Genomic DNA, 25,450 nt, shown 5'->3' with positions numbered 1-25,450 from the left:
AAAAAAAATATGACCAATTAACACATAACTAAGAAATAAGCCCAATGAGAAAAAAATGAGAAAAATAATCACACAATATAAACTATATTGTTAATTTTCTCTTGATAACAGTCTAAGTTGATATTAATTGCACACAATCACTGAAATAAGTTTTCATGCTCAGTTTATATAACTAGTAGCAGACTATACAAGCAGTAACATTTTTAAGGTTGGTACTGCACTTTTTTCCCCCAACGTATTTCCGAGTTTTCTCTTCACTTACCTGCCAAGTTAAAAGTTCAACAAGTCTTCCATGCAGCAACTGAAGATAAACATCAGAAATAGTACTGCATGTCCTATACTGATGTGGAACAATGGAGCTGAATTAAAGCTGCTCCAGAACCCTTAAACAAAATTTCCTTCCTTTCAAAAGCATTTGTTCCTCTGATTAATTTCCTTTTCCACATCTACTAAAATTGTTTCAGCAGATGTTGATAGGTTCATATTAATATTTTCTCTTGCCATATGTATTGGGGAGTGGCAAGAAGTTTTCTGACACTAACCAGCACAGAATAGGAGGCAGTAAAAAGCTTATTCTACATGTTACATTAGGGAGGGCGTGTGTGTGTGTGACATCTTGATTCTGAACAAAACTGAAAAGATAACAGACTACTTAGAAGAGGAAGTTGGCTGAAAGAGAACATGTTTGTTTGAGCCAAAAAAGAAGTTATCAATGAATGCATAATCATAATAAAAGCAGTACTTTCAGAGGTACCTGCTAAATAAAAATGTCTCACTATGATCTTACTATGATTAATTAAGAATGACGGAGGGTTTGGGGGCACTTTTTTTTAATGCATGTGTAAGTGAATTTTTTCCAAATACCACATGAGAAGTTATTTATGCATAAAACATTTTACAGAGCAAATGAAAAGTGTAAATGTCAATGACTGCTGAAGAAAGAATCCTGCAGCGTGATTTTGTCAATGAACATGTGATGCTCAATTATTCCTTAGAAACTTAACTACAGTTTACCTTCCTTTCTTGGCACTCTGATAATGCATACCTATGCAAATTCGACAAGTGAGTTAGATTTTAATGAACTCAATGTTATGCCAAAAATATTTGTTCAATAAATTTAAACTGTTTCCATAGTAAATGCCAAATACTCTAAGACAAAAGCTTTCATGTACACTTTTTGGATGTTACAGGAGCTGAAAAAAAATTGAGACTCTCTGAAGAGCAATGAAGAGCTAGTTCAGAAGGGGTGAAAACAGTAGAAGAAATTGAGCAATAAGATGACACAATTGGCAAATTAAATAAAACTAACATATAGGTTGATTACACTAACAGAACTATAGAATTGCTTCTTACTATAAAAAGAGCTCTTCACAGATCACTGATCAGGATCATAAAAGTCTTTTTGCAGAGGTACTGGTAAGGAAAATATAACTTCTCCGTAATTTTTAATGTAAGGTACACATACTCACAAAAAGCATTCAAAACTGTCTTGGGGCAGCGTCCCATGACAGCCAAAGTCTGCCTAATCACAGCTATCCAGATAAATCAATGAAATTAGACTGTAAAGTAGGCTGCATGTGCACTTGCAAAGTGTCGCTTCTCTCAGAATTGCATAGCTCTAAATCCAAGTTTTAAAAAAATATTTTTTCAGGGTAAGAACAAAGCTCTGGATACATGAGGACTGTATGTTGTTTTACAAGGCTGTCCTTCGTAACCTCCATTCAAGAAGATGCACTAAGATCATAATTTTAAGGCACAAAAGGTCAGATCTTCACTAGCAGCTGATGAGAACAGCGGCAAACTAAACTTTCTCCATTTCATGCCAAGTATGCAAATATTAAAGTGGTTCACATAAAGCTGTACAATTCATTCTTCTCCACCTAAAAGCAGACTTAACAAAAGCACAACATGCCTAGCAGTAATGTCACTCTTAATCAAGTCTCAGGACTTGAAAGTACAGGAAGACAGACGCTTAATTAACACTTAAACCTGACTTACACTCTAACAGAAAGCACTGAAGAAGCAGCTTACAGTCAAGGTAATGATCAAGCCTGAATCTCCTTTGGGGTCTGATTCCATAAGAAGAAAATATCCCGGTATCACCAATTTCCTATTACCCCAGTATTGCTAAGTCTACTTCCATTTCTCCCTGTTACCTGACAAAAACATCCATGAAAGAAAGAGGCACACACAGAACTGACAGACATATGTTTCCAATTCTTCTTTACTAGTTTTCCCCCTTAGAGTAATGAAAATCCCCTGTTTTGAGGCTGGACGAAGAAAAGGATATAAAAGTGTACAGACCCTATTACAAAGCTAAGATCAGTTACTAACACATCAGTACTAAAAGAAAACAAAACAAAGAAATAAACCAAGACAGTCAACATTACATATATATATATACGTATGTGTGTATGTATGTATTTAAACACAAATGTAGAAGGTGAAACTCAGGCCTCGTACTGAGTTTCTACATGCAGAAAAAGAAAAAGCTCAGATCATGGAACAACATGTGTTTTTAATTGAGAATAATCACCCAGATGTTCTCTATAAAGATGATATTAGGCCTATTTTATGACAGCTTTGTTGTCTGATGCTTATACATTTGAAAGTTATAGGCCAATATTTTGTAAGGAAGTATCACTGTTCTATGCTCTGATTATCTAACCACCCAGACATTTATTATTTATGAAAATAATACACATTTTCATCCTGATATTCAGTCTCAATGGACGGAATGGAATTAAACTTTCTGATTACTTTACACAGCCACATCATCTACACATTGCACATTCAAATTTGTAGTTCAGATTGGTGCAAATCAGTACAGAATGCTTTGTCTGGAAATCTGACAGTCATTTTTCTGAATTATAGAAGGAATTCTGATTTCTCCTCTACCAAAGAAAAGAGGACTTCAACCTCCATATTTAGCAGGTAGAAGTTTCCTCAGCACAGCAACAGACAAAGCATACATATAACAAAAAGCTGTAACTAAATCAGTCTGTTTCTTTTCCTATTTAGATTTTCGTATTTTCAGATTATCAAAATCTCATTTAAAATGTAACTCGTGTTACTGCATAGCAATTAATAAAAATATCATCCTATATTACTGCATGACAATTACTTGATTACAAGACTAAATAATTTAAAAGGGCAGCAAACTGTGTGTTTACAATGCTTAACAGTATGGATTTACTTGAGGTAAAGTATAAGTCTTCAAAGTTTTGAAATGATTTCCAGTATCCATTTTGGAAAACAAATTTTGGAGAGTAATGTGTATTACATCCAAGGACAATTTTATTTTTGCCACTATCCCTGGAGAAGAGTTTGAATGAATGAATACATCTAAATAAATACATTTGATTTCTTGAATGGAACATTTTAAAGAAAACAGAATCCTTATCTGCATTCTGGATTTGACACCCTTTATTAAAAATTTAAGGCACCTTCCCAGCTAGTACTCTCTTCATAGATACTTAAATTATCAATTTTAAATTAGTCACATAACAGCTTATATTTCCACAGAACCTAGCTAAAATTTTACTCTGCTATTTCATAGAGAACTCTATAATCACTGTTGCTCTGTTTTCTCAATTTTTCCATTTATTTAAACAAATGGAATGCTGGCCTTTATAACAGACCTAGAGCTAAGCATTTTCAGCACTCTGCCAGAGCTGCTAAGACAGATGTCTCTCTGGGAGAACTGCAGGTGGAAAGACCTACCCACCAGGCAGAACAGCATCAGAGCGAAAGGGAAAAAAGCACAGGGACACGCAGACCCAAACGTAACAGAAGTAGTTGATGTTTTGTGAGTATTTCTGCATATTTGAAAGTCACCCCACTCAAATCTCTTACCATATTCACAGTAATGGAAATACTTTTATAACCAAGTATCAGAATTTAATTTGAAAGATCCAAGAACAAACGCTATAAATTTTTCTTCAGCAACAGTAACAGAAAGAAGCACTAAAATAAATTGCACACATGAGAGAGGCACACAGAAAGGAAAGAAGCATTATATATCAGTTGCACTTCAGTATTGCTATCAACAAAATTAACTGCACCGTTTATTGGCATAGAGGAAACATCCTGTGTATGTCTCCGTAACTAAAAATGGAAAATTACAGTTAATATAACAATACAGATAGGCTGTCCCTGTTACATTTCTCATTGTCAGCAATGAGAGTAATGATGGCAGCCAGAGAAAACACAGTTAAATAAGTCACTGTAACAATGAAGTCTCAGCTGTATTATTTATAAAGATCACAGAAACCAACAGTTACTTCAACACAATGATAGATATTTTTATTACTATTTTACAAAATATGTGTGCATCTCTACTTGCTAGAGTCAGTTGGATTACACATGCACACAAATGGCAAATGGGAATAGGGCAAATCAAGTAGGAAAGGTAAAGCAATTACCCAGATAAGCAACTAGCAGAATACGTTCAGCTAAATCAGTAGTTACATGCCTGGCAACAATCAAGTTATTCAGATCTTATGTCAAAAACAGAAAGAGAACATTATCAGTTTAACAGTCACTGCTGGAAAAGGACAGTTTCCAGCAATTTTATGCTAGTTTCATACTACTAGTCTCTAATTTTAGGAGAGCTTGGAATAAGGGTGTCTACCTGAGTAGTGAAGTTCAAGGTTAGTAAACAACGCACTGAAAGTAGCGTTTTTGTATCATTTAACAACTGTTTTTCTTTGTTCAGTGCTTACTATCTCCCTTCGGCTAAGAGCAAAGAACTGAAGAAGTAATGTAACACTACTGAAAACTTATTTTGTCAGTGGCTTCTAGAAGAGGCCTTTGTAGATGTCAAAAACCAAACAAACCAGGATCCCTCAGATCAAAGTTAATGAATCCATTAATTTCTGCTATTGCATCCCCAACATCTATTGGAAAAGGCAAGACTTGGCTCCATTTGTAATGAAGTGCCAAAAATAAGGCTGACACTTGAAGGAAAAATCCACTTGATATCCTTCATGATGAAAAGAAAAGCATTTACTCTTAGCTATCCACACTTAGAGAGCCAGTGCTACAAAAAAAACAAACAACACTGAATATAAGAAAAGCAAATACTTTGATAGGCAACCAAATTTTTATTTTTCAACATCTCATCTTTTATATAGGATATTAATATTTAAAGCCAACCCACCAATACCAGAAACAGTATTTCCAAACTATTGAAACACAGATTCTGGCAATATCAAGAATAAGGTATAAGGCTGTCCTTTGATTTAAAAACAAACAAACACACACATTTTATAAAAATATAAGATCTCTAACATTTTACACATTTCCTGAACTACAGTGTTAGGATTCACTGTCTCAAGGTGTATTGATGATTTTCTTTAAATGAGACAAACAAAAGCTATTTTCTAGCACTGTACCCAGGGATGCAATTCTTAAAAAACGAGGCTCACATTGATATTCAATAGACTACTAGTTTTTACTACTATTAACTACTATTTAATAGGTAAATAATTAATAGATAGCTGCTTTCTTGAGATGTTTAGCAATAAAGCAATGTATCAAAACTTAACTTTATATGAAAAGTTTATCTTGAATAGTATAAATTACAAATAGTGTAAATTACAAAAGATACAAGACATAACCCATGATTTGAAAGGTTTGAACATCTTCTAGGTTGTGTATAACAACACTTTTTAAAAAAACAGGACACAGATGAACAAAGAACACACTCCATTGTTTCACAGAAGCCCAGAATGGTTTGAGTTGGAAGGAAACTTAAACACCACCCAGTTCCATCCCCCTGCCATGGGGGACACCTCCCACCAGACCATGGTGCCCATAACCCCATCCAACCCCAACAGTAAAGAATTCCTTCCTTGTATCTAATCTAAATCTTCTCTCTTTTATTTTAAAGCCACTACCGCTTGTCCTATCACTACACCCCCTGACACATAGTCCCTCCACAGCTTTCCTGCAGGCCCCCATTTACGTACTGGAAGGCCACTGTAAGGTCTCCCCAGAGCCTTCTCTTCTCCAGGCTGAACAACCCCAACTCCCTCTGCCTGTCTTCGTAGGAGAGGTGCTCCAGCACCTTGGTTATCCCTATGGGAAGAGGGCACTTCCTCTGGCCTGTTTAAATAAGTAACAGACAAAGAAACCATTCAAAACTAAGCACTGAAAATCATGTCATCTATTAACCTGAGATTTATTCATACTTCATAGTTTTCTTACAATCACTTTGAAATATCTTGAAATACTGAAATTTTAGTTATGCTTGCTTATTAAGAGTAACGATCAGATGGGTAAGGACACAAACTACAGATCACTACATCCTAAATATTCAGTAAAAAATAAATTTTTGAAAAGAAATACAAACACACAAAAGTGACAATACAAATAAGGTATTACCTAATTATTCTACAGTCCACTTTTGCCACCAGTGCCAACGATTACCATCATACTGTCTACAACAATAACCTTCTGTTACACACAATTTAAAATCATCTGCTCCTCCTTCTAGCTAATCACCATTTTTCAAAGACACCTGCTACAAAACAGTCTGTCTTGCTGGCTGCCAGAAACCTCTGAAGCTGCCTCCTGTGCGCTCCCAGCTCCATTCTTTGGTACAGGAGAAGAGTGGGATTCATGTGGAAGTTCACCTTCAAATTTTAAATTCACAACAACTTATCGTAATTGCTGCAAGTAAGATTCTTCAAAATTTATAGGTGGCAGAGTTTCCTTTGGCAGATCACACTTAATATTAAGTGTAATTCTTCTTCCCTGTCAGTCTATTTGTGAGCAACCAAACTCTGTATGGTTTCACTCCCCCTTTTCTTAGAGCTCCCAGATTTCCTTCTCCTCTAAACTCAAAGTTCATTCTAGAAGTATTGTCTTATAGCATGACTTTTTGATTCTGCACAGTAGTTCATGATTAAAACTTTATCTAAATTCAAGTGAAAACTCTATTTTAACATTTAATTTACAGAGCATAGACAAAAAAGCAGTATCACCCCATCACAACACACAAAAGGATGCAAGAGCTGTAGCTAAAAACAAATTTTCTTGATTAAAACCTCAACCTGTAGTAGTCAAAAGTCTGCCTTGGCCCAGTGAAGGAAGTTCTTATACTGGATAGAATTTACCAGGAAGCAGACAGATCAAATTATGTAAACACAGTTTGCAGGTTTTTGCAGCTCCCTTTCCAAAGCTTTTGCTTATTACTTACCTGAGGTGCATCCCCCACCCCTCCAAGAAATAGCTCATTCGTTACTGAATTGCAAAACCATGCATGAAAGGCTCCATACTAAGCATACTTAGAAGTATCAAGTTTTTCCACTATCAGTGTAGGTTACCTACCAAACCCAAACATTGTTAGTATACCATCATCATAAACTATACATGATACACTAAGGTTTTTTGGTATTGTCTGAACTTTAAACACGAAAGAAAAGAAGAAAACACAGCAAAGCTTTATAATACTGATGAAACGCCTACAACCAAATTCACCTTGCTATTGTCATGCTGCCCTCCTGGTCCTGCCATCACATACGCAACACCTGTTCATTCGGTGCTCACTTAAGCTCAGAGAAAAGACACCGCCCCAAAGCAATGTCACTGATACTTTAGTCACCTTTGATTAAAAAAAATATATATGTTGTTGGTAATGACCTTATAGTCAATTTTTTTGGAATTTCATTGGGAATTTTTCCCCCAGAGTACCTAGTATTTGCATTTTTTGTCACACTAATTAACACACACCTTAGAAGTGAGATAAGCATTTTTCATTTTACCATGCACTACCTACTGAATTTTACACATCCAAACAAAACAATTAAAATAATAACATTAAATAAAAATCTCAACTATGATGGGTTTTAAAATTCTTAAAGAAAAATAAACTACTTCTGATTTAACTTCATAAGAGTCACCATCAAAAGGAGCATCTGAACTTTCTAAGTCCCTTTCGACAGCTAACATTAGTACTTCATCATTTGAAGGTCAGTGCACGTTAAAATACTCCTCTGGAAAGCAGGAAGATGCAGTAACCACATCATGGCTGGAGGAAAAAAAAAAAAAAAAAAACACAATCACAAAACCAACCACACAAATTAATGCTGTATTTGAGGTCACAGCTGTGTGTGGCCTGTGCCATTTCATGAGTATGTGGCCACCTTACCACCTCCACATTAGGAATACATTATCCCTATTATCCCCTTGTTAAAGCAGACCATTTATTGGGATAATTGACAAAGGTGGAGGAAGCAGCTACAGTCAAGTTTTCCTCCTTTTTTAACTATACGCATTTACAATGGCAATTAGGCTATATTATTTCTTATTGACAAAATAACTTTAATGATTTAAAAGTTAATCTGATCTTATGTTTAATCGGGGTGCAATCCTCACCATGGACCTATTAAAATAAAGAAATTCCAGATTCGAAAAGAACCATCAGTGTAGTAGTTATTACAAAGCCAGAGAGCTAATTAGAAAGATTTATAGAAAGATCACCTCCCTTGAGGTGAATCCTGATGTTGCCCTGCACAGCAAATTAACTGTTCACTTGGAGAATAAATCTGGAAATTTGACCTGAGTGTCACAAAGGTCTGTTGTTCCAAGGATGCTGCTCCTCACAGCACTGACCTTCTGCAGCAACCTAAATTGTGCTAGATGATAGTAACTGTAACTTTTTTTCCAAGTCAGAATTTTTGACTTCCAGTTTCCAGAGTTCCCCAAAAAAGAAATAGGGTTCAAACAGCGATTGATTCAGCAAAATACCAAGGCCTGTGTATTGAAAAAATCAGAATATACTATAACAAGAGACTATACTATTATCACAACTATACTATACATGCTAAGGGCAAAAACAACAAAGAAATCCCACAGCTTTTATTTATATCAAAACACCAATCTACTTTATTACAGCAATAATAGGAGATATTGACCCACTTAGATAATGCTTACTGCTTCACCAACTGAAACAACAGCCTTTTTTTTTTTTTTTTTTTCAGAAATAGGAATACTATGTGTCATTATGTATCTGCATATTATAGAAGACAACCAAACAATGTATTGTAAAAGCAGACATATACGGATGTCATTTGCCTATTTCTTATGAATGCAGTTTGGATTTGAAGTTTGATTTTCATTTCAAAACAGATTTCAAAATACTTTATATAAAACACAATGGAAGCTCAACATTAAACAAGACATTATGCACAAAGATGCCATAAAAGGAGTTAATTATTATATATGACACCTTGGGTTTGGTTCTCTCTAATTAATCATGTGGCACAAATTCAAGTGCCTTAATAAAATCTATTACATCAATAATATTAACTTTACTAACTGAATTTCCTTTTTTTTTTTTTTCTTCCCCAGTGGGATGAGTAGTTAATTTAATAAGATTTCTACCCATGATCCCAAACTATTGCCCTTTCTCACTTTTAATTTTTATTTTCCACTGATTAGACCTTTTTGAAAATTTCTGGAAAAAAAAAGTCTATGCAACATCCTAAACATAAGTGTGAAATGAGGAATAAGTAGCCATCTTCTCTGATGCCTACTAATACCAATAGTAAATTAAACTGAAGCTCATAAAATATGAATTTCTTTTGTGATATAATGAACATGTGTAAATGAACAGTCAAAGAAGAAGCATTTGAAGACAGCACAATCCTGAAATCTAAGGGCACTTCCTCCCTTTCAGAAAGCAATATTACAGCAGAACTAATGGATACAGGGTATCATTTTGGAGTTTAATTTATTTCACTGACTCCTCAATCCATGCATAATTTTATTGCTATTTTTGTTTAAACAAGAGAAACCAAGAAAAATCAGAAGTTACGAAAACAGAACACGTTCAAAAAAATGATTATTTTAGATTTCTATGAGCTATTCAGTAGAGTTTGCTCCATATATGACTGTGGCTCAGTCCACAACAAAACAAAGTCAGTAATGTTTTCTGCTTAATCCAGCAGAACCCACACAAGCAAATTACTCTTCACAACATAATATGAGTTCAACTGCAATCATGAAAAGGACATTTCCAAAATAAGCCAAAAAAAAAATCATTTAAAGCAAGTTTTTAAGTGGTTTAAACGATAGCTCCCTAACATGTATAAACTATAAACATGTCAATTAGAAAAAACAGCAAGGCACAAATTCCAATCCATATCTTATCCAATAAGATTTTTTCTGCTCCTTAGTTCTTACCCCTTAACTCTGAAAGAAATCTCTGTTCCATTCCACCAGGGAATACAGTGAATAAGGTGTTGATTGTGATGAAATGAGAAACCATTTGGCACTGTGCTCCTGTAAGAGTCATCTTGACAAGAAATTCCACCTATGGATGTTGAAGGTGTTTTTTGAAACTTATTTATTTTAAACATACTTGGCCTTGTAGACAGAGAAGGTACATTAGATCTGTCTCAGATTTTCAGTAAAGCACATGGCATGGCTTCACACAAAATTAGTGAAGCAGGAAACAAGAGGTTGGTGTAAGAACACATACAATGTGGAAAGGACAGACTAACAGATGCCTCAAACAGGTCCTGTTAGAATGGATTCATCTTAATGCTGGAGGCAGGTTACGAGTAGTACCACATGAGTCAGTCTTTAACCATATTCAGTGTTACCCAGTTCTTTTGTGATCAGCCAAGACCAGTTCTTTCCAGTGTCTGAATCTTCCGGGAGAGACATTTCCAATAGATGTATAAACACTATTGATTGCACAAATTTTACAAATGCTCAGTGAAACGCTGCAAAATGAGTATGGGTAAGGCACATACATTTAAGAATGATGTATTTAAACTTTAGTGATTATAGAGAAGAAATCTGATACAACAACCACAAAGATGAAGTTACTTTCTAAGAGGAGATTAAGAGACCCGGTTCTTTAGTCTTACAAAAAGCTCAATAACATTTAAAATAGCTTAATAAATGTATACATCACAGAAACTAAAATCTGACAGGAAAATCACTTAAGAGTAAAAGCCAATTTACACTGTTTAGTACATGGCTTGAAATTAACCAGTTCCAACCTATCCAAGAAATTAGGCTTTCAAACAAAAGCCTTGCATTACTACTAGAATAAAATCAAAAAGAAAACAAACAACAAAACACACACACAAAAACAATACCCATCCCAAACTTTACTCATTTTAAAATAGAGCTTTAGCAGCTTCTGAAATTATGGAAAAAAAGTCATTTGCCTTTCCTTATGGCTTTGAAGATACACAATGTATGTCCATTTGTAAAAATGAATCAAAGTCAGTACTAAATTCAACGCAATTCCAATGGAATTATCTTGTTATTCTTTTTTAAAAATATGAAAAGAAAAAAAAAGGGAACTATATCTGACTATCTAGCAGCTTTTTTTTTTTTTTTTTTTTTTACGGTTCCTAAGAGACTGTATCCGCTAGTATTGCTGACTTGTGGTAACTGATTCTCAAGAAGCCAGAAGATCCCTAAGTATCATATTCCAAGATATCAGGCTACAGATCTTCAGCAGGTACAACTTCCAAGTTTCCCAGTACTGGTACAGCTAACCAGGCACATCGCCTGGAAGATTGAGTTCCATCTAGATTTTGTTTAGAGGATTTTACTACAACACACAGGAAGTGGAAATTGAGATGCAGGAGAATAAATGAAAAAAAAAAAACACCACAATTTTTCAACATTTCTATACCATATGTATAATGGAACAATTTTTATATCGATCTGTATTAGTTATCAAAAACTACTATGTACAGACTAATATACTGCCTATTTCAGCAGGTACATGGGAATCCAATGTAGACTCTTTCTCTCCTGAGACTGCGCTCCACATTTTTAGCATTTACTCTCATTAATTTATTTTTTTTTTATTGAATCTCAATGCATCCATTATTTGGTGTGCAGTATAGTAGCTTGGCCATGAACATATAGCAAAGAAAACTGTCTGAATATTTGCATTTCTACAGCCAAAACTAACCAACCAAAGAAAAAAAAATAGTCATACAGATTCTGAATGGAGGTGTACACGTTCCCCCTTTTACAAAATCTTAACTGGCAGTCACAGAAAGGAAAAGGTTCTCGTCTGGACAACTGAGATGTGAAATTGTAAAGCAGCTTGATGAAAAGGCAATACATTTCAATGTATGCGCACACATGAAGGCCCAACACCAAATGAATTCAAAGTGCAGTAATCCCCCAGAATCATATTGCTTCCAGCACCTTATTGTCACTACAAAATGAAAATTGTATCTTATAATAGAGTTTTATACTTATAAAGTCTTTAGTTATTAATGCAGGTGCATCAGTGACAGCTACTTTAAAGTTCCATTTGCATCACGATGTGAAGCCACCACAAAACAAATTAAAATTGAATAAAAATGCATTTGCAATTGTTACTGTGACATTACAAATGGAAAACGTTCCCACATTACCTGATTGTCATTGCATCTACTACTAATATTTAGTATTAATATATTTTATTGCATTCAGTTTTTGCTTTAAGAGACCTTAAAGGGCATAATTTGCCTCTATCCAACTGTGAAGCTATAAATATTTTCAATCCATGTAAGACTGTTTTCCCCCTAAACCTGCACTGTTTGGCAGCTCTGTTTAAATTGATTGGTAATGGAATAAAATTTAAATTTGTTACCATCATAAAAATGTATCATCTTATTATTAAAATACAGTTTTGTTTGTACATTTCCAGTCAGCTTTCTAAGTTGACTTTCAGACTGCAACCTCTTGAAGCAGAAACCAACCTTCACATGTGCCTAGCACAGGAAAAAAAAAAAAAAAAAAACAACACCTAATCAAGCACCTGGGAGTGCTGCTAGAATACATATCCTGTAGTTTCCCCCCCCCCCTTTTTTTTTTGTTAAAAAAAAAAAACAAACTTTTTCTTAATTGGATATAACCATCCAACTTTGTTGCTCCTCGTGTCTCACAGAATGATTGGATGTACAAATATATAGAATATCAGAACAAATGAAGAATGGACTGAATTCTCCTTTGAAGTCATTCCTTCATTTCACAAATAACAGATTCTGCAGCATAAAAGAATTTAAAGAGGAAGTCATTTTCACATTTTTGCACTTCTTTCCCTGAAACATTATAGGTATTTTACACCAAAATTACACAGAATTACTGAATGACAACAATTAAACAAGAACATGTTTTGTGATTACTGAGATTTAGTCAACCTAAAGCTTAAAAATCATAATTTATTCTTCCACTAATAACATTCTATGCTCAGTACAAAAGAATTGGCAAAAGAGAATGTAATATATATATATATATATATAAACCACAACAACCCTGTAACTTACCCGCAAAGCTTCAATTACAAGGTCTCGTGCTTCTAGTTCTCCTTCCATTATACTCAAAAGCATCCGCAATTCTGGCTTGCTCAAGTTATCCACATCAAACTCTCTTTTCTGTAAGAAACAAAACACTAATGAACACACTAATTAAATGTTTGCAATGGTTACTGTAGATATGAAATGAAGACATATCAGCATCCTAATTATGGGTTACTCAAACATCCGTGACTGTCAAAGTTGAAATGACTTTCTTTGTAGCACACAACGTCAAAATAAATAGTCTGTTTCTTTTCATTTAAGGTGAAGAACTTAAAAGCCCACCAGCATGACATTGCTTCAAATCCTATACTGTTGCAAGAAACTGACCCTTGAATGTCTCATAATTGATAAGGGTGAAATGATAAAAAAAAAAAATAATAACTTTGTTCCTATATACAGCCTTACAGTGACAGAAACGTTTCAGCAGACCTGAAATAACACATCAAGAACGAAGCCAATAGATGATGACAGAAGCAAATTACAGGACTAAATGTGAAGTTTCGAAGCACAGCTTGAGAAAAGATGTGAAATCTTATCTGTACACTTAATTCACAGTCCCATTTTTTTGACTGGAGGTTATAGTTCAGGTTTAAGAGGCACTGACAAACAACAGTTCATAGCAACAATTATCTCCTCACTCTGCAGTTATCGAGCTTCACATAAGTCCACTTCTGAAAAGGCAGTAGAATGAGTTTATAAGATCACTGAGCACATGCATAAACGCTGTCTGCTTGGAATGGCTCCTGTAAAATGAAGTTCCTGCCTCATACTGCTAGGGTCCTGAAAGGCTGTCAACAGACAGGCGGGTAGAGGGGGTCTTTGCTGCATGAAGTTCTCACCCACAGCAAAGGAATTGGACAGCTAAAAGGATTAAGAGAGAAGGAGTAACTGCTGTATGAGGAAAGACCACAAGGGTGAAAATCTTCTCTCCGAGGTTGTGTGTAGGGATGCTATTGATACAAATCACAAAGGTAGGGGGTAAGAGGAATACGAATTGGTTTTGTTCACCAAACTCCACAATGCTAACAGAAGGAAACAGTGAAATTAGAAAGGGATCATTTTAAGGGAGAAAAAACAGCACCTAGTCCATGTGCCAAATTCAGCTGCCATTGTGATCTCCCATACGCTGTTCACCGCAAGGGAAATACTACAGTCCTTGCTATGACACAGATGTGCCTTCTAGTGAAGCCCTGAGATGAGGACACTCATCTATCTTCAGTCTGATGTAATGAGCTGCCAAATTAGCTAACTGCCTACCTGGGTATAGAGTCTGCTCTCCCTGGAGGAAGAAGTCAAGTGTAAGAGTTCAGCTACCCAGGAGCTACTCTTCCTCTCAGGAAAATCCAATAAAAATTAAGGTGCCATTTCCTCTTTCTCAAGGCAAGAGGAGAGCAAACAATTGTCCTTCCCTCTGGTCAGAGGGATGGATCAAAAGCACCCCAAAGCTCTAACTATATTAGATTTACTCCGGGTTCCCTTTTTACTTTGCAGTTAAAAGGCAGGTGCACAAATGGCTAGTGAGAACTGTGTGCCAGAACATTAGCTGTTCATATTCGATGCACAGTGGGCTGAGCTTCTTCATCTACTTGAACCACGTGGATCAAAAGAACACCAATGACTTCTACCAAATGTAACTGTTTCTGGGACAGGACCATCCACTCCAACTGATATTTCTAGACTGACCAACAATGACCAACAATTATCCTCCACCAACAATTATCCTCCAATTTTGCTGCCTGGCTCAGCTATTCTGCTGATACAAAAGAGCCTTCATGCCCATGTTTAAGAAAAACAACCAGTTTCTTTCTCTGAAGGCTTTTTCCCAACATATGCTGCAGCAGCCTCTCACAGTGCTCCACATGGCTCAGCAATCAATGGATGTGCATGACGTGCAGTTACCGAAAGCATGCAGCTCCTCATGAAATTTTAGATTTTGCCTCACAGGCTGCAGCAGATTTCACTCTCAGCACTTCTAACCACTGAATTTAATTGCCAGATAGCAAGACCCACTTATTCACCCTCCTTTTTGTATGAACTCCTTCATAATATCTAAAGGCTGAAGGACAACAATGGATCCATTCATATAAACTTCCTTTAATACATGAAAAACTGTCTCCATTTTTCAGATGGAAAGCTGATGCAGAGACATCAAGTACTTTTTCCAAACCACACAGAAAGCAATGTAAAAAAGCCTTAAGTCTCCATTTCATTTTGAAGGTTTTGCCTTCAAAAATATACCTGCCTCCTTTGACGAAAAATAAAAAATAAAAGGCACCCAAGACTTCTGATAGGCACTGCCAAAGTTAAGAGGGGCATCTGCAAAAGCACAGTGCAAGAAGTGTGACCCTACTCTTTTCTCTGAGTCAGTAAATTCAGCTTGTCGGGAGGCAAAGCCCAGGGCAGCCCTTTGTCAGAAGACCGAGTGTACATCACAGGTGAAACATTTAATTCCTACAGTCTTCCACAAGACATAAACAAAAAGACCTTTACATTCTTTACAAACCAGAGGCATAATTCAACATATGTGGTGCAAGATGAGCTTTTTTAACTAACCATCTGATCAAGCAATTAAAGTAAATCTGACTCAAGTACATACCACAAACTAGAGCATATGAAAAGACAGCAACAATGAGCAATTCATAAAATCGTAGAACCATAGAATATCCTGAGTTGGAAGGAATCCACAATGATCACCGAGTCCAACTCCCAGCTCCTCACAGGACCACCCAAAAATCAGACGCTATGTCTAAGAGCACTGTACAAACGCTTCTTCAACTCCAGCAGCTCAGTGCTGTGCCCACTGCCCTGGGGAGCCTGTCCCAGTGCCCGACCACCCTCTGGGTGCAGAACCTTTCCCTCACACACAGGCTGACCCTCCCCTGTCCCAGCTCCATGCCGTCCCCTCGGGTCCTGTCGCTGTCCCCAGAGAGCAGAGCTCAGCGCCTGCCCCTCCGCTCCCCTCGTGAGGGAGCTGCAGGCCGCCATGAGGCCTCCCCTCAGCCTGCTCTGCTCTGGGCTGAACAAACCCAGGGACCTCAGCCGATCCTCATATGTCTTCCCCTCTAGGCCCTTCACCATCTTGGTAGTCCTCCTTTGGACACTGATAGTTTTATGTCCTTCTTATATTGAGGTGCCCAGAACTGCACACAGTGCTGGAGGTGAGGCCACACAACGCAGAGCAGAGCAGGACAATCCCTTCCCTCGCCCAGCTGGCAGCGCTGGGCCTGATGCACCCCTGGGTACATTTGGCTCTCCTGGCTGCAGGGGCACACTGCTGGCTCACGCTCAGCCTGCTGGCAACCAGAACCTCCAGATCCCTTTCCATGGGGGTGTTCTCCAGCCTCTCGTCCCTCAGTCTATCCAGGGCTGCCCCAATCAAACGTGCTCTCCAGTAATTTAAAGTTAGATGTAAATAGACACAAGGAATTTTAAAAGAAAAACATACCAACTACATACACAGCTCAATTTTTATATATATATTTTTTTGTTTTGAACACTTGACTTGAAAAATATGAACTAGCAAAGCTACTTCATACATGAACAGAACATACATCAGACTAAAAGCCCACTTAGCCTGGTGCCCTGTCTCCAGAAGCAGCCAATAGTGAATGACTTGAAATCAGCACCAGAGCAGGACAAGCACATAATGATACTTCCCAGAAATACTCTTCCAGCCTCCAGCAGTTTTCACCTTCTGAGCCATAAATTATTTTGCACATAGCAGTCCCTTGAAGGACATAGACTTTGTGAATCTGCCCCTTTGCTTTCTGAATCTTTATGTAATTTAAGAACCCACAGCCTTCCTGCAGCTCATTGCATACCTTGTGGGAAGAACCGCCACCTTTGCTGTGAGTCTGCCATCAGCTACTTCTCTTTGATGCTTTCTGATTTATTAAGCGTAGTTTTGGCATATGATGAAATAAAACTAATCTTCCTCTTAAACACTTCCCTGCCATCTTCTGGGGACCAAGATGTCAGTCATGGCAGGCTTGCGTGAAGTTCTCATCCAGATGGAGCATTTTTGGCTCGTATTACAGAGAAAACGGTTGTTTAGGTCTAGGAAAGTAATCTTCCTAACATCTTCCAGCGGAGCAGTAACACTTACATCTCCAGAAAAGAAAGACTCCATTAGTAGCTCATGGCTTATGTGTCATCTGGGGTTTAGCTACAATACCTCTGGTAGAGTGCCAAGCTGTAACAATTTAACCAACAATTTAACAACTATATAACCAAGCCATCCACTATATTTGTTTTACAACAGAGATACATGAATATGGTGCCCCAGGGTGAAATTTGGCATACACAACCAGAACATAGCCTTTTTTTTTTTTTTCTTTCCTTCTTCCAGATTTTAAAATGTCTGGTTTATTTGATTTATAAGGATAAAATATCTGAAAAACACTGTGTCCTTTTCAGTTCTCTATGTCTCTAAAGCATCGTGTTATTTTTTCAGACCAACTTTGTAAGGGGTTTGTGTTGCCTGGCAGCAAGCACACTGACAACAGAGAAAACTGCTAATTAGCTAAAACTCAAATACCTGCGTCTTCATCACAAAAGAGTATAGGCAAAATGCTAACCTGCACCATCTAAAGATAAACTAAGCTCTACCATGAGCCAAGATGACAAAAGCACAACTTCCAAACAAGAGAAGGCTGAGTTAGGACACTGGGATTGAACCAGAGAGGACAGAGAGGAAAACTCAGGAAGGGATGGAATGGGAGGAGCACCAAGAGACATGGGAACAGAAGGGACTCCTTCCCACATACAGAGCTATTTAAACCAGAGATTAAAAAAAAAAAGTCTTTAGCGTTAGATTTATCCCCACCGTGCCCCAGGAACAACAACATGTCTTGTGAGGGATGAGCAGTACCAATAGCTTGGTTTTACTGACCTAGCCCTGCTGATGCTGCTGGCAATTTCAGGAGCTAAAGGCATCGTTCCTTGTGCCTTCAGCACAAGTGTGAATAGGGGCAGCAGGAAAGCCACAGCTTTGTACCATCCCTAAGCAGAAACAGGGCAAAAAGCACAGTAGCTGTGGATTAATCACGGATGACCAGAGAAAACAATCTCCTTCCTGCTCAGAAAGCAGCTGGGTGGCCTTTTTAGAGATGGAGCTGGGTAACAGCCCAGGACTTGGGAAAGAAAACTGTGAAGCATGATTATGGGCTGAGGTGGAAAGACAGGAGGAGAAGAGAAGTTAAAAAGACAAAAAGAAAAAATGGTGTATAGGAAAACACATCGGGAGTCCTTTCAGAAGGGAGGGAAAAGGTACATATCCACATTTGTTACATATTTTATGTGGTGTTCCATTAAATACACACAAGAATCCTCCTGAGGATTCACAAAGCAGACTTCCAAGATGAGCTTCTAAAAATAAAAGAATTTGCTATTACTTATTAGGTCGTACAAAGCAAACTTTTAATATCATGATGGCCTCACAGCTGTCAGACCCAGGAAATACATGTACCAGGGAAACACAACCCTGATTCACACATTTGACGACAAATTTGCCACCAACCCTAATGTCCACCAGGTAGAACTCACCTGACCAAGTATAAGCACGTTTCAACTGATTCTACTTTGTTGCTTACATGCAAGTATCTGGAGCAATTTTAGGTATCTTGGGGATTAAAGAGATTGGGGGGGGGCAGGTAGATATGATACAGAACTTAGGAGAATCACCCACACTGTTTGGGCTGCTAGAAGGTCAGCCGGGATACCCAGAGCATGCACGTGGATCACTAAAGGGAGCCCTCAAGACAGGATTGAGACACCAAAAGGCAGGTGTCAGTATGTGAGTGAGGTGATGAATTTCCCGTTATTGCCAAGAGAAAACTGATCAGCCCAGTCAAAACAGCCAAGAAAGCTGTTCAGCTTACCAGCCACCAGAACTATTTGCTCAAGGCTCCACTGGCAGTATCGGTTGGATTTCCACTCGCTGTAATAGGATAATTAACACTGTGCATACATGTAAACATTTAAATTTAAGTGCCTTGAATCCCACCAATACCTCCAAGAGTCCTCTGTCAAGCCACTTCACTTAAAGCCAGAGAAATTTCACAAATATGTTTTCAAAACAGATCATTCCTTGTAACCACTTAAGTCTTTCCACCAACTATAAATGGAAGTTTCAAGACCTAGCTCAATGCAAACATGGGGATGTGCTCAAATTAATCCTAACCTTCTTGTAGCAAAGAAAACTCTGCAAACAGAAAATGTGAAAGAAGTAGTTACAAAATCCATATAGCATTCACAGATACTTAAGAGAAAGCACGGTTTATTGATTTGGCTGTGGAAGGCCTGTTCTTCAGGCTGAAACCAGAAGAAGAGTGATGCCGTGCTTCTCCAGAAATTATCTGATACAAGAATACACGTCCGCTTCCCATCCCATCCAAAATGAACTGAAGAAGATGAGACCTATAGGAATGATCTTGGCAACAACAACAACAAAAATAATAATATGAAGGCAGAGAAATATCTTCCAAGGAAAAGCAATACTGTGGAACTTGCTCCTAAGCTCAGACTGAGTTTCTTCCTGAAAAGAATATCTCCCAACTTTAACATCCAGGACTTAGACAAAATGTCATACAGCCACACCTCAGGGACCTTGAGGGTACTTTAAGTGCAGTTAATTATGCCCATCCATTAGTTCATTGACTTATTGGACTGTTCAGCACACAACGTTACCAGCTTACACTGCTCCTCTCTTCTCCAAGCACAGCTCCCTTGCTTTCTGTTTTTTTTCAAAGGCTTTCTCTAAAAGGCATGGGGGAGGTTTTGTTTAGCTGCTGTGGATTTTTTTTGGCTTGGGCTAACTGCAAAACTTTTAACAGCTCCAGCATTAACCATAAATATACCTCAGAACTGAGAACTGTATTTTAGAAACAAATAAAACAAACAACAGGAAAAAAAAACACACAGCCCACAGCCCCTCCAAAATGAGTAATACACCGACCTTTACACATACCCAGATATTCTCATAGCTGTTAAAACATGTTTGCAATCTACAAACAGCCACAAAGGTACTTAGATACCTAACTTGCACTGAAATCAGAGATGCCAAAGTATTTTTTGTTGAACCTAGGCTTACACCTTTCCTTCGATGACCACGCTTAAACTGCTACTAAATTTAACAGGAAATTCCTGTTCAGAAAGTCACTTACTTGAAGGCCATTTCTAAGGCAAATAGTATGATTTGAAGAATGTGAACCCATACCTGGATCAAGTTATCTTTAGAGCTATTTTTAAATCTTTCAGAATTTCACACCTTTCCTCGTGCTATGTTGGAACCAAACCCCAATGCCCAGGAAACCTTGAATTCCCACACCCCACAGGCAGCGCCTCTTCCCTAAGCCTACTTGACTCCTTCCTGTTTACATATTCAAGGATCACACCGGGCTTGTAAATCTACTGCTCCCTTTCTGGGGAGGAGTGGGTGAAGGGGCAGACCTCCAGCTGTTGTCTTCCGAAACTGAGCTCTTTCTTTACTTTTTCTGCTTCTTCATTTCCATCTCATCCTGTCTTGCTATACCACCTCTGAGACCAAAGCAACGCCTCCCTTCCCTACACTTGCACAAACATCCAAGCAGCTGGGAAAAGAGCAGGATGTATTGAATCCCACAGATCTGCCCCTCCACACCACTACCTGGCTCACAGCACTGCCCCTCTGCACTTCTCCTTTAGCACGGGACAGAGTGACAGGACCATGGTTGGAAAAGAAAAGAGCATTTACAAAGTGGACGACATTCACTGGCTTTCTTTTTCCATTCCCCCAGACCCTTGGCAGCAAGGGAGGAGAGGCCGTGCTGCCAGTCGTGGAGCTGAGCAGCACAGAAAAGGCAGGATGTAGGCTGGGCTAGCGGGAGGCAGGGCAGAAGAGAGGTTGTGGAGCAAGGCTTGAACTTTACCACTGCACGATGGGTGGATTGTTACCAGCCATTCGTTACAGGGGAGAAGCAGAGCAGTAGCAGAACTGAAACAGATTGTGCAGTGTCTGCATCTCACCTACCTGTTGGAACACCCCAACAGCACTGTGCCTCTGACCAGAGGAAAATAACTTCTCTGAACATTGCCATTGCAGTGTATTCTGATGAGGATCATGGTAGTCAAACAAAAATCCTTTTGGAAGCAATAATTTTCCAGGGTGCAGTCCCTACTAAGAGACCCAGTCTTTGCTTTTCAAGGGTTATGGTCTCATTTTCTGCTACATGCAGTATTTTTCAGCTAAGAATCTTTCCAACTTATCTACATCAGCCAGTAGAGCCGACCTGATCAAACCATCGTTTAGCATGTCACTACACTGCCCACAATGGCAATTCTACTACAAACATTCCTGTGGATCGATAGATATTGAATACACCAAGCTAAGTAAAAAATCTTCCCAACATGTCACCATAAAGCGTCATGGAACTTCTCTCCATTTATTTCGTTTAGTCATCAATTTTTAATCCACTTAATATTGACAATTTTTTTTCTGTAGTGTAACTTCTTATGCTGTTACTTGATCCACAGCAACCCAGACTGACCCCGAGTGATCTTTTCAAGTATGTAAACATCATTCCCAATGAACTTTTGACTGATGAAGGCAGCAGAAAGGTCCCTACTCATTTTAGACAAGTCAAGGCATCATTCCACCAATATGCTCCATACGTACAGCCTTGCAGCCAGCAGACACTACTGCCTTCTGGAGAAAAATACCATTTGTGCTTTTGATCACTAGTCAAGCAAAATCAACACCAGAGATTTTACTGAATAACTTTAACAAACTCTCTGATTTATAAGAGGATTTTCATGCCATTTGTTAAACCTACACTGAAACAATGTGTGACAAGACAGCCCTCCATGCACAGCAGGCTGGTGTTCAATGTTTCAACAAACAGACGGTCAAATTGAATTATTTCTTGCTATTATATAATTATTACTGGTAGATATTATGCAGATGGAAGTTATTCAAAGATGTTTTAAAACACATGCATATTTTCTCCTGAATTTTAGTCCTAATTGTACCACCACAATTTCACTGGCTCAGACAATCAAGCTGTACAGGTATGAAAAAGGACCAAACCACTTCCATTCCATTTTTGTCATCCTTACCACAATAAAAATACCAATATTTTGCAAGAAGGAAAGCCCACTTGGTTACCAAGAGCTATACTCCATCCAAGGGAACTTGGAAGGACAAGGCTCTCAGCTTTACTCCTAAATGTAACACTATAGAACAGCCTAGGCTTTTCTATCACTTTCTCTTGGGTGGGTTGGGGAAAAAAAAAAAAAAGGAAGAAACCTGGGTACCACATTCTGTCCTTTTCTACAGTGCTTCTAAAAACAGTAAAAAACAAGTCTTTCTTTCCCTCCCCAATTATGTTACTGATGATGTACTGATGTACCTGATATTGTACCAAGATACAAGAGTTACAGCATGAAGATACCCTACTGTATTGTCCTGTGGTATCCATTTCCTGATTATACCATAAAAATTGCACATTAGTGCATTACCATTACAATGCTGTTCCTACAGTTTTCCATTGCACCATTTGTGCAATCAGGATTCTGAGAATTAAATCTAAAACTGTACAGAAAACAGTATTTCACTATAACTTGAGTTTAGCATGACTTACAAGACAGCCACCTAGATGTTTATTGCCATCCTAAATGTAAGCAAGATGACTCAATTCATAATTTTATATCTTGAATTTGAATACATAAAATAAGCTACTCACAGTAACCCTTCAAAAGGAACATTGGAGTACCGTATAAATATTTTTTAGAAATCTTTTCATTGCCCATAAGTGTTCTTTCTACTTTCCTATACCAAGAATAAAATGAAATCGACAATTTAACATTTATAATAGTGAGGGGAAAAAGCGTGCAGTGTAGAGCTGTCACTCCTTCATGACAATGAGAACATCAAATTGCATGAGCAGCTCGTACTGCATTGCCTAACAGGACAATATTAAAGCAGCACTTGATTAAGGTACTTTTTGAATTCTTAAAGCCGAAACTGAAGGTAGTAAGAACATGAAACACTAAACAATTTAGTATAATTTTTACTCAGAACTAGGACTTGAAAGTATTTAATATTTTGCTTTTATGAATCATCACCTCAGTATTCTTTTATATCACAGCCATGTCACTGCTTTAAAAGACAGTGGTGTGATTCACTTCATAAGGTTTACCTTTTTATTATTTTTTTAAAAGTAAAACTCAATGTCTGTGACAGTGCAGGAGTTAAAACGTGCAAGGAAAATTAACTGGAGAGCTGGAACATGGCTTCAGATAGGGATTTGTGCCTACTTGGAATAAAAGAATATGTATCTATATAGAGGTATATAGAGGTATATAGAGGTATATAGAGGTTTACACGCACACACACAGTAGTGGCACCCCCAATTCCCCCAAAACTAGCGCCATCCTGCCTTCTGGGGCCGTTGCTTTCAGCACAGACCCAGCCGAAACCTCGCAGCTCCTCGGTTGCGTTGCCCCCGACCCGGCGCTTGGTTGCAGGGCTGGGCGCTGCCGGGGGCTCTCCTCGGGCTCTGCAGGACCTGAGCCCCCCGGCAGCCCCCCCACCGCCCAAGGGGGGTCCCGCAGGGGGGCGAGGAGCCCCAGGGAGCCGGGGGCACCGCGTGGGGCTCAGCCCTGCGATGAAAGGAGCGGAGGGGGCGGCCCCCAAGCCCCGCCAGCGGCTGGCCCCGGGGCACCCCGCACCCCCGGGGGGCTCTGCTCGGCTGCCTTGGGGGGTGTGTGTGTGGGGGGGGGGGGGTGGCTAGAAGGGAAGGGAAGGGATAGGAGAAAATAAGGCTCCTGCGGGCTCGGCAGCCCGGGGAGGGCTGTAGGATCGATGGTTCTCCCGGCCCCGGGCGCTGTCACCGCCTCAGCCCGCCCGGGGAGCTGCGGGAAGGCAGCGGGGGGACCCCGGGGGCACCCCCCCAGCCCTGCCCTGCCCAGCCCCGCTCTGAGGCAGCGGGGAAGGAACAATGGGGGCAGCCCCCCGGGTGCGGAAAGGAGGACGGGGGGACCCCCAGTGCCTCTCCCTCCTTCTCCCCCCCGGGGCGGGACGGGGCTCGGGGAGCCGCAGCCGAGCCCCGTCCCGCCCCGGGGGGGAGAAGGAGGGCGGAGGGACGGAGCGGGGGAGGCAGGTCTCGGAGCGCCGCTTCGTCCCATCCCCGCAGCACCCCCGCGGCCGGCCGAGCCGGCTCCGACCCCCCGCGGCCCAGCCGAGCCCGTTACCGCCGCCGCAGCCGCCGAGTCGTCCCGGGCGCCGGAGCCCGGCTCGCCGCCCGCTCCCTCCGTCGCCATCTTCCCGCTGGAACGGCTCCGGCGCGGAGCGCGGCGCGGAGCCTTGTGGCAGCCGCCGCCGCCGCCGCCAAGGCGCTGTAACCCCCTCCCCGCCGGCACCGAGCCCACCGGCAGCGGGGAGCTTAACCCCTCCGCCGCCGCTCCGAGCCGCCCCGGGCGAGCGAATCCCGGAGCCGGGCCCGCGGCAGCTCCGCTTTCCCCTCCTCCCCTCCGCCCCCCGCCATCGGGCGGAGGAGGGGGGAGCGGGACCCCGCGGCGGGCTGCCCGCCCGCGATGGTGGCTGAGGGGAGTGCCCCTGGCACGGCGCGGCGCCGGGCCCCGCGCAGGCACCGCTCGCCTCCTTCCTTCCCTTCCCTGCCTTGGGAGGAGGAGAGAGAGAGATGGTGGAGGGGGGAAAGAAAGAGAGGAGCCGGTGTGGTGGGCTTGGCTCACCTGGCCGGTTAGATCCAGCTGAAGTCTTTCAGGGGGGGCTGACAGGAACGAGCACCTCTCCCGCCGCCTCCCCGGTGGAGGGGGGACACGCATGGCTGTCACCAGCCCTTGTTTACAGACATGTTTTCGAGCCTGAGTGGCTTCAGAGCCTGTGTGAGGTGGACCTTCATGCAGGCCTAGTGCTTTGAGGCCAGGTTAAAGAAAGCATCCCTGCACCAGCCCTAGAGCTCATCCTGGTTTGGGGCTGCCTTTTGCCTTTCCAGACCAGTACCTAAGTCAAAGCCTGCTTTAAACCCTCCAGAGGAAGGTTCAGACCATCATGTTAAGCCCACTACCCTATAGGCTATCTGCATGTCTGCCCCCCAAGAGCATACATCTTCCTCCATGAG

General features: G+C 40.0%; 1 protein-coding gene across 4 annotated transcripts in view; it reads right to left on the bottom strand.

The window, feature by feature from the left end:
• Positions 1–25,179, bottom strand: part of CTTNBP2 (cortactin binding protein 2) — an 87,995-nt gene extending 62,816 nt beyond the window's left edge. Inside the window, exons 1-2 of one of the 4 annotated variants that reach the window (XR_217605.6) lie at positions 25,062–25,179; positions 13,299–13,406 (exon numbers count right to left, since the gene is read on the bottom strand). Coding sequence is in view for 3 of the 4 variants with exons in the window: in XM_005024634.6 (XP_005024691.2) it covers positions 13,299–13,406; positions 25,062–25,154 (201 nt within the window). In the remaining variant the exon portion in view is untranslated. Of the gene's footprint in view, positions 1–13,298; positions 13,407–17,152; positions 17,263–24,560; positions 24,932–25,061 lie in introns of those variants that run through there. The other 3 variants (XM_005024634.6, XM_027457766.3, XM_038179855.2) reach the window with 3 other exon arrangements.
• Positions 25,180–25,450: the final 271 nt, after the last annotated feature.

Source organism: Anas platyrhynchos, chromosome 1 (assembly GCF_047663525.1).
Source record: "Anas platyrhynchos isolate ZD024472 breed Pekin duck chromosome 1, IASCAAS_PekinDuck_T2T, whole genome shotgun sequence".
Lineage (NCBI taxonomy): Eukaryota > Metazoa > Chordata > Aves > Anseriformes > Anatidae > Anas > Anas platyrhynchos.
This window is presented reverse-complemented; position numbering and strand designations above follow the sequence as displayed.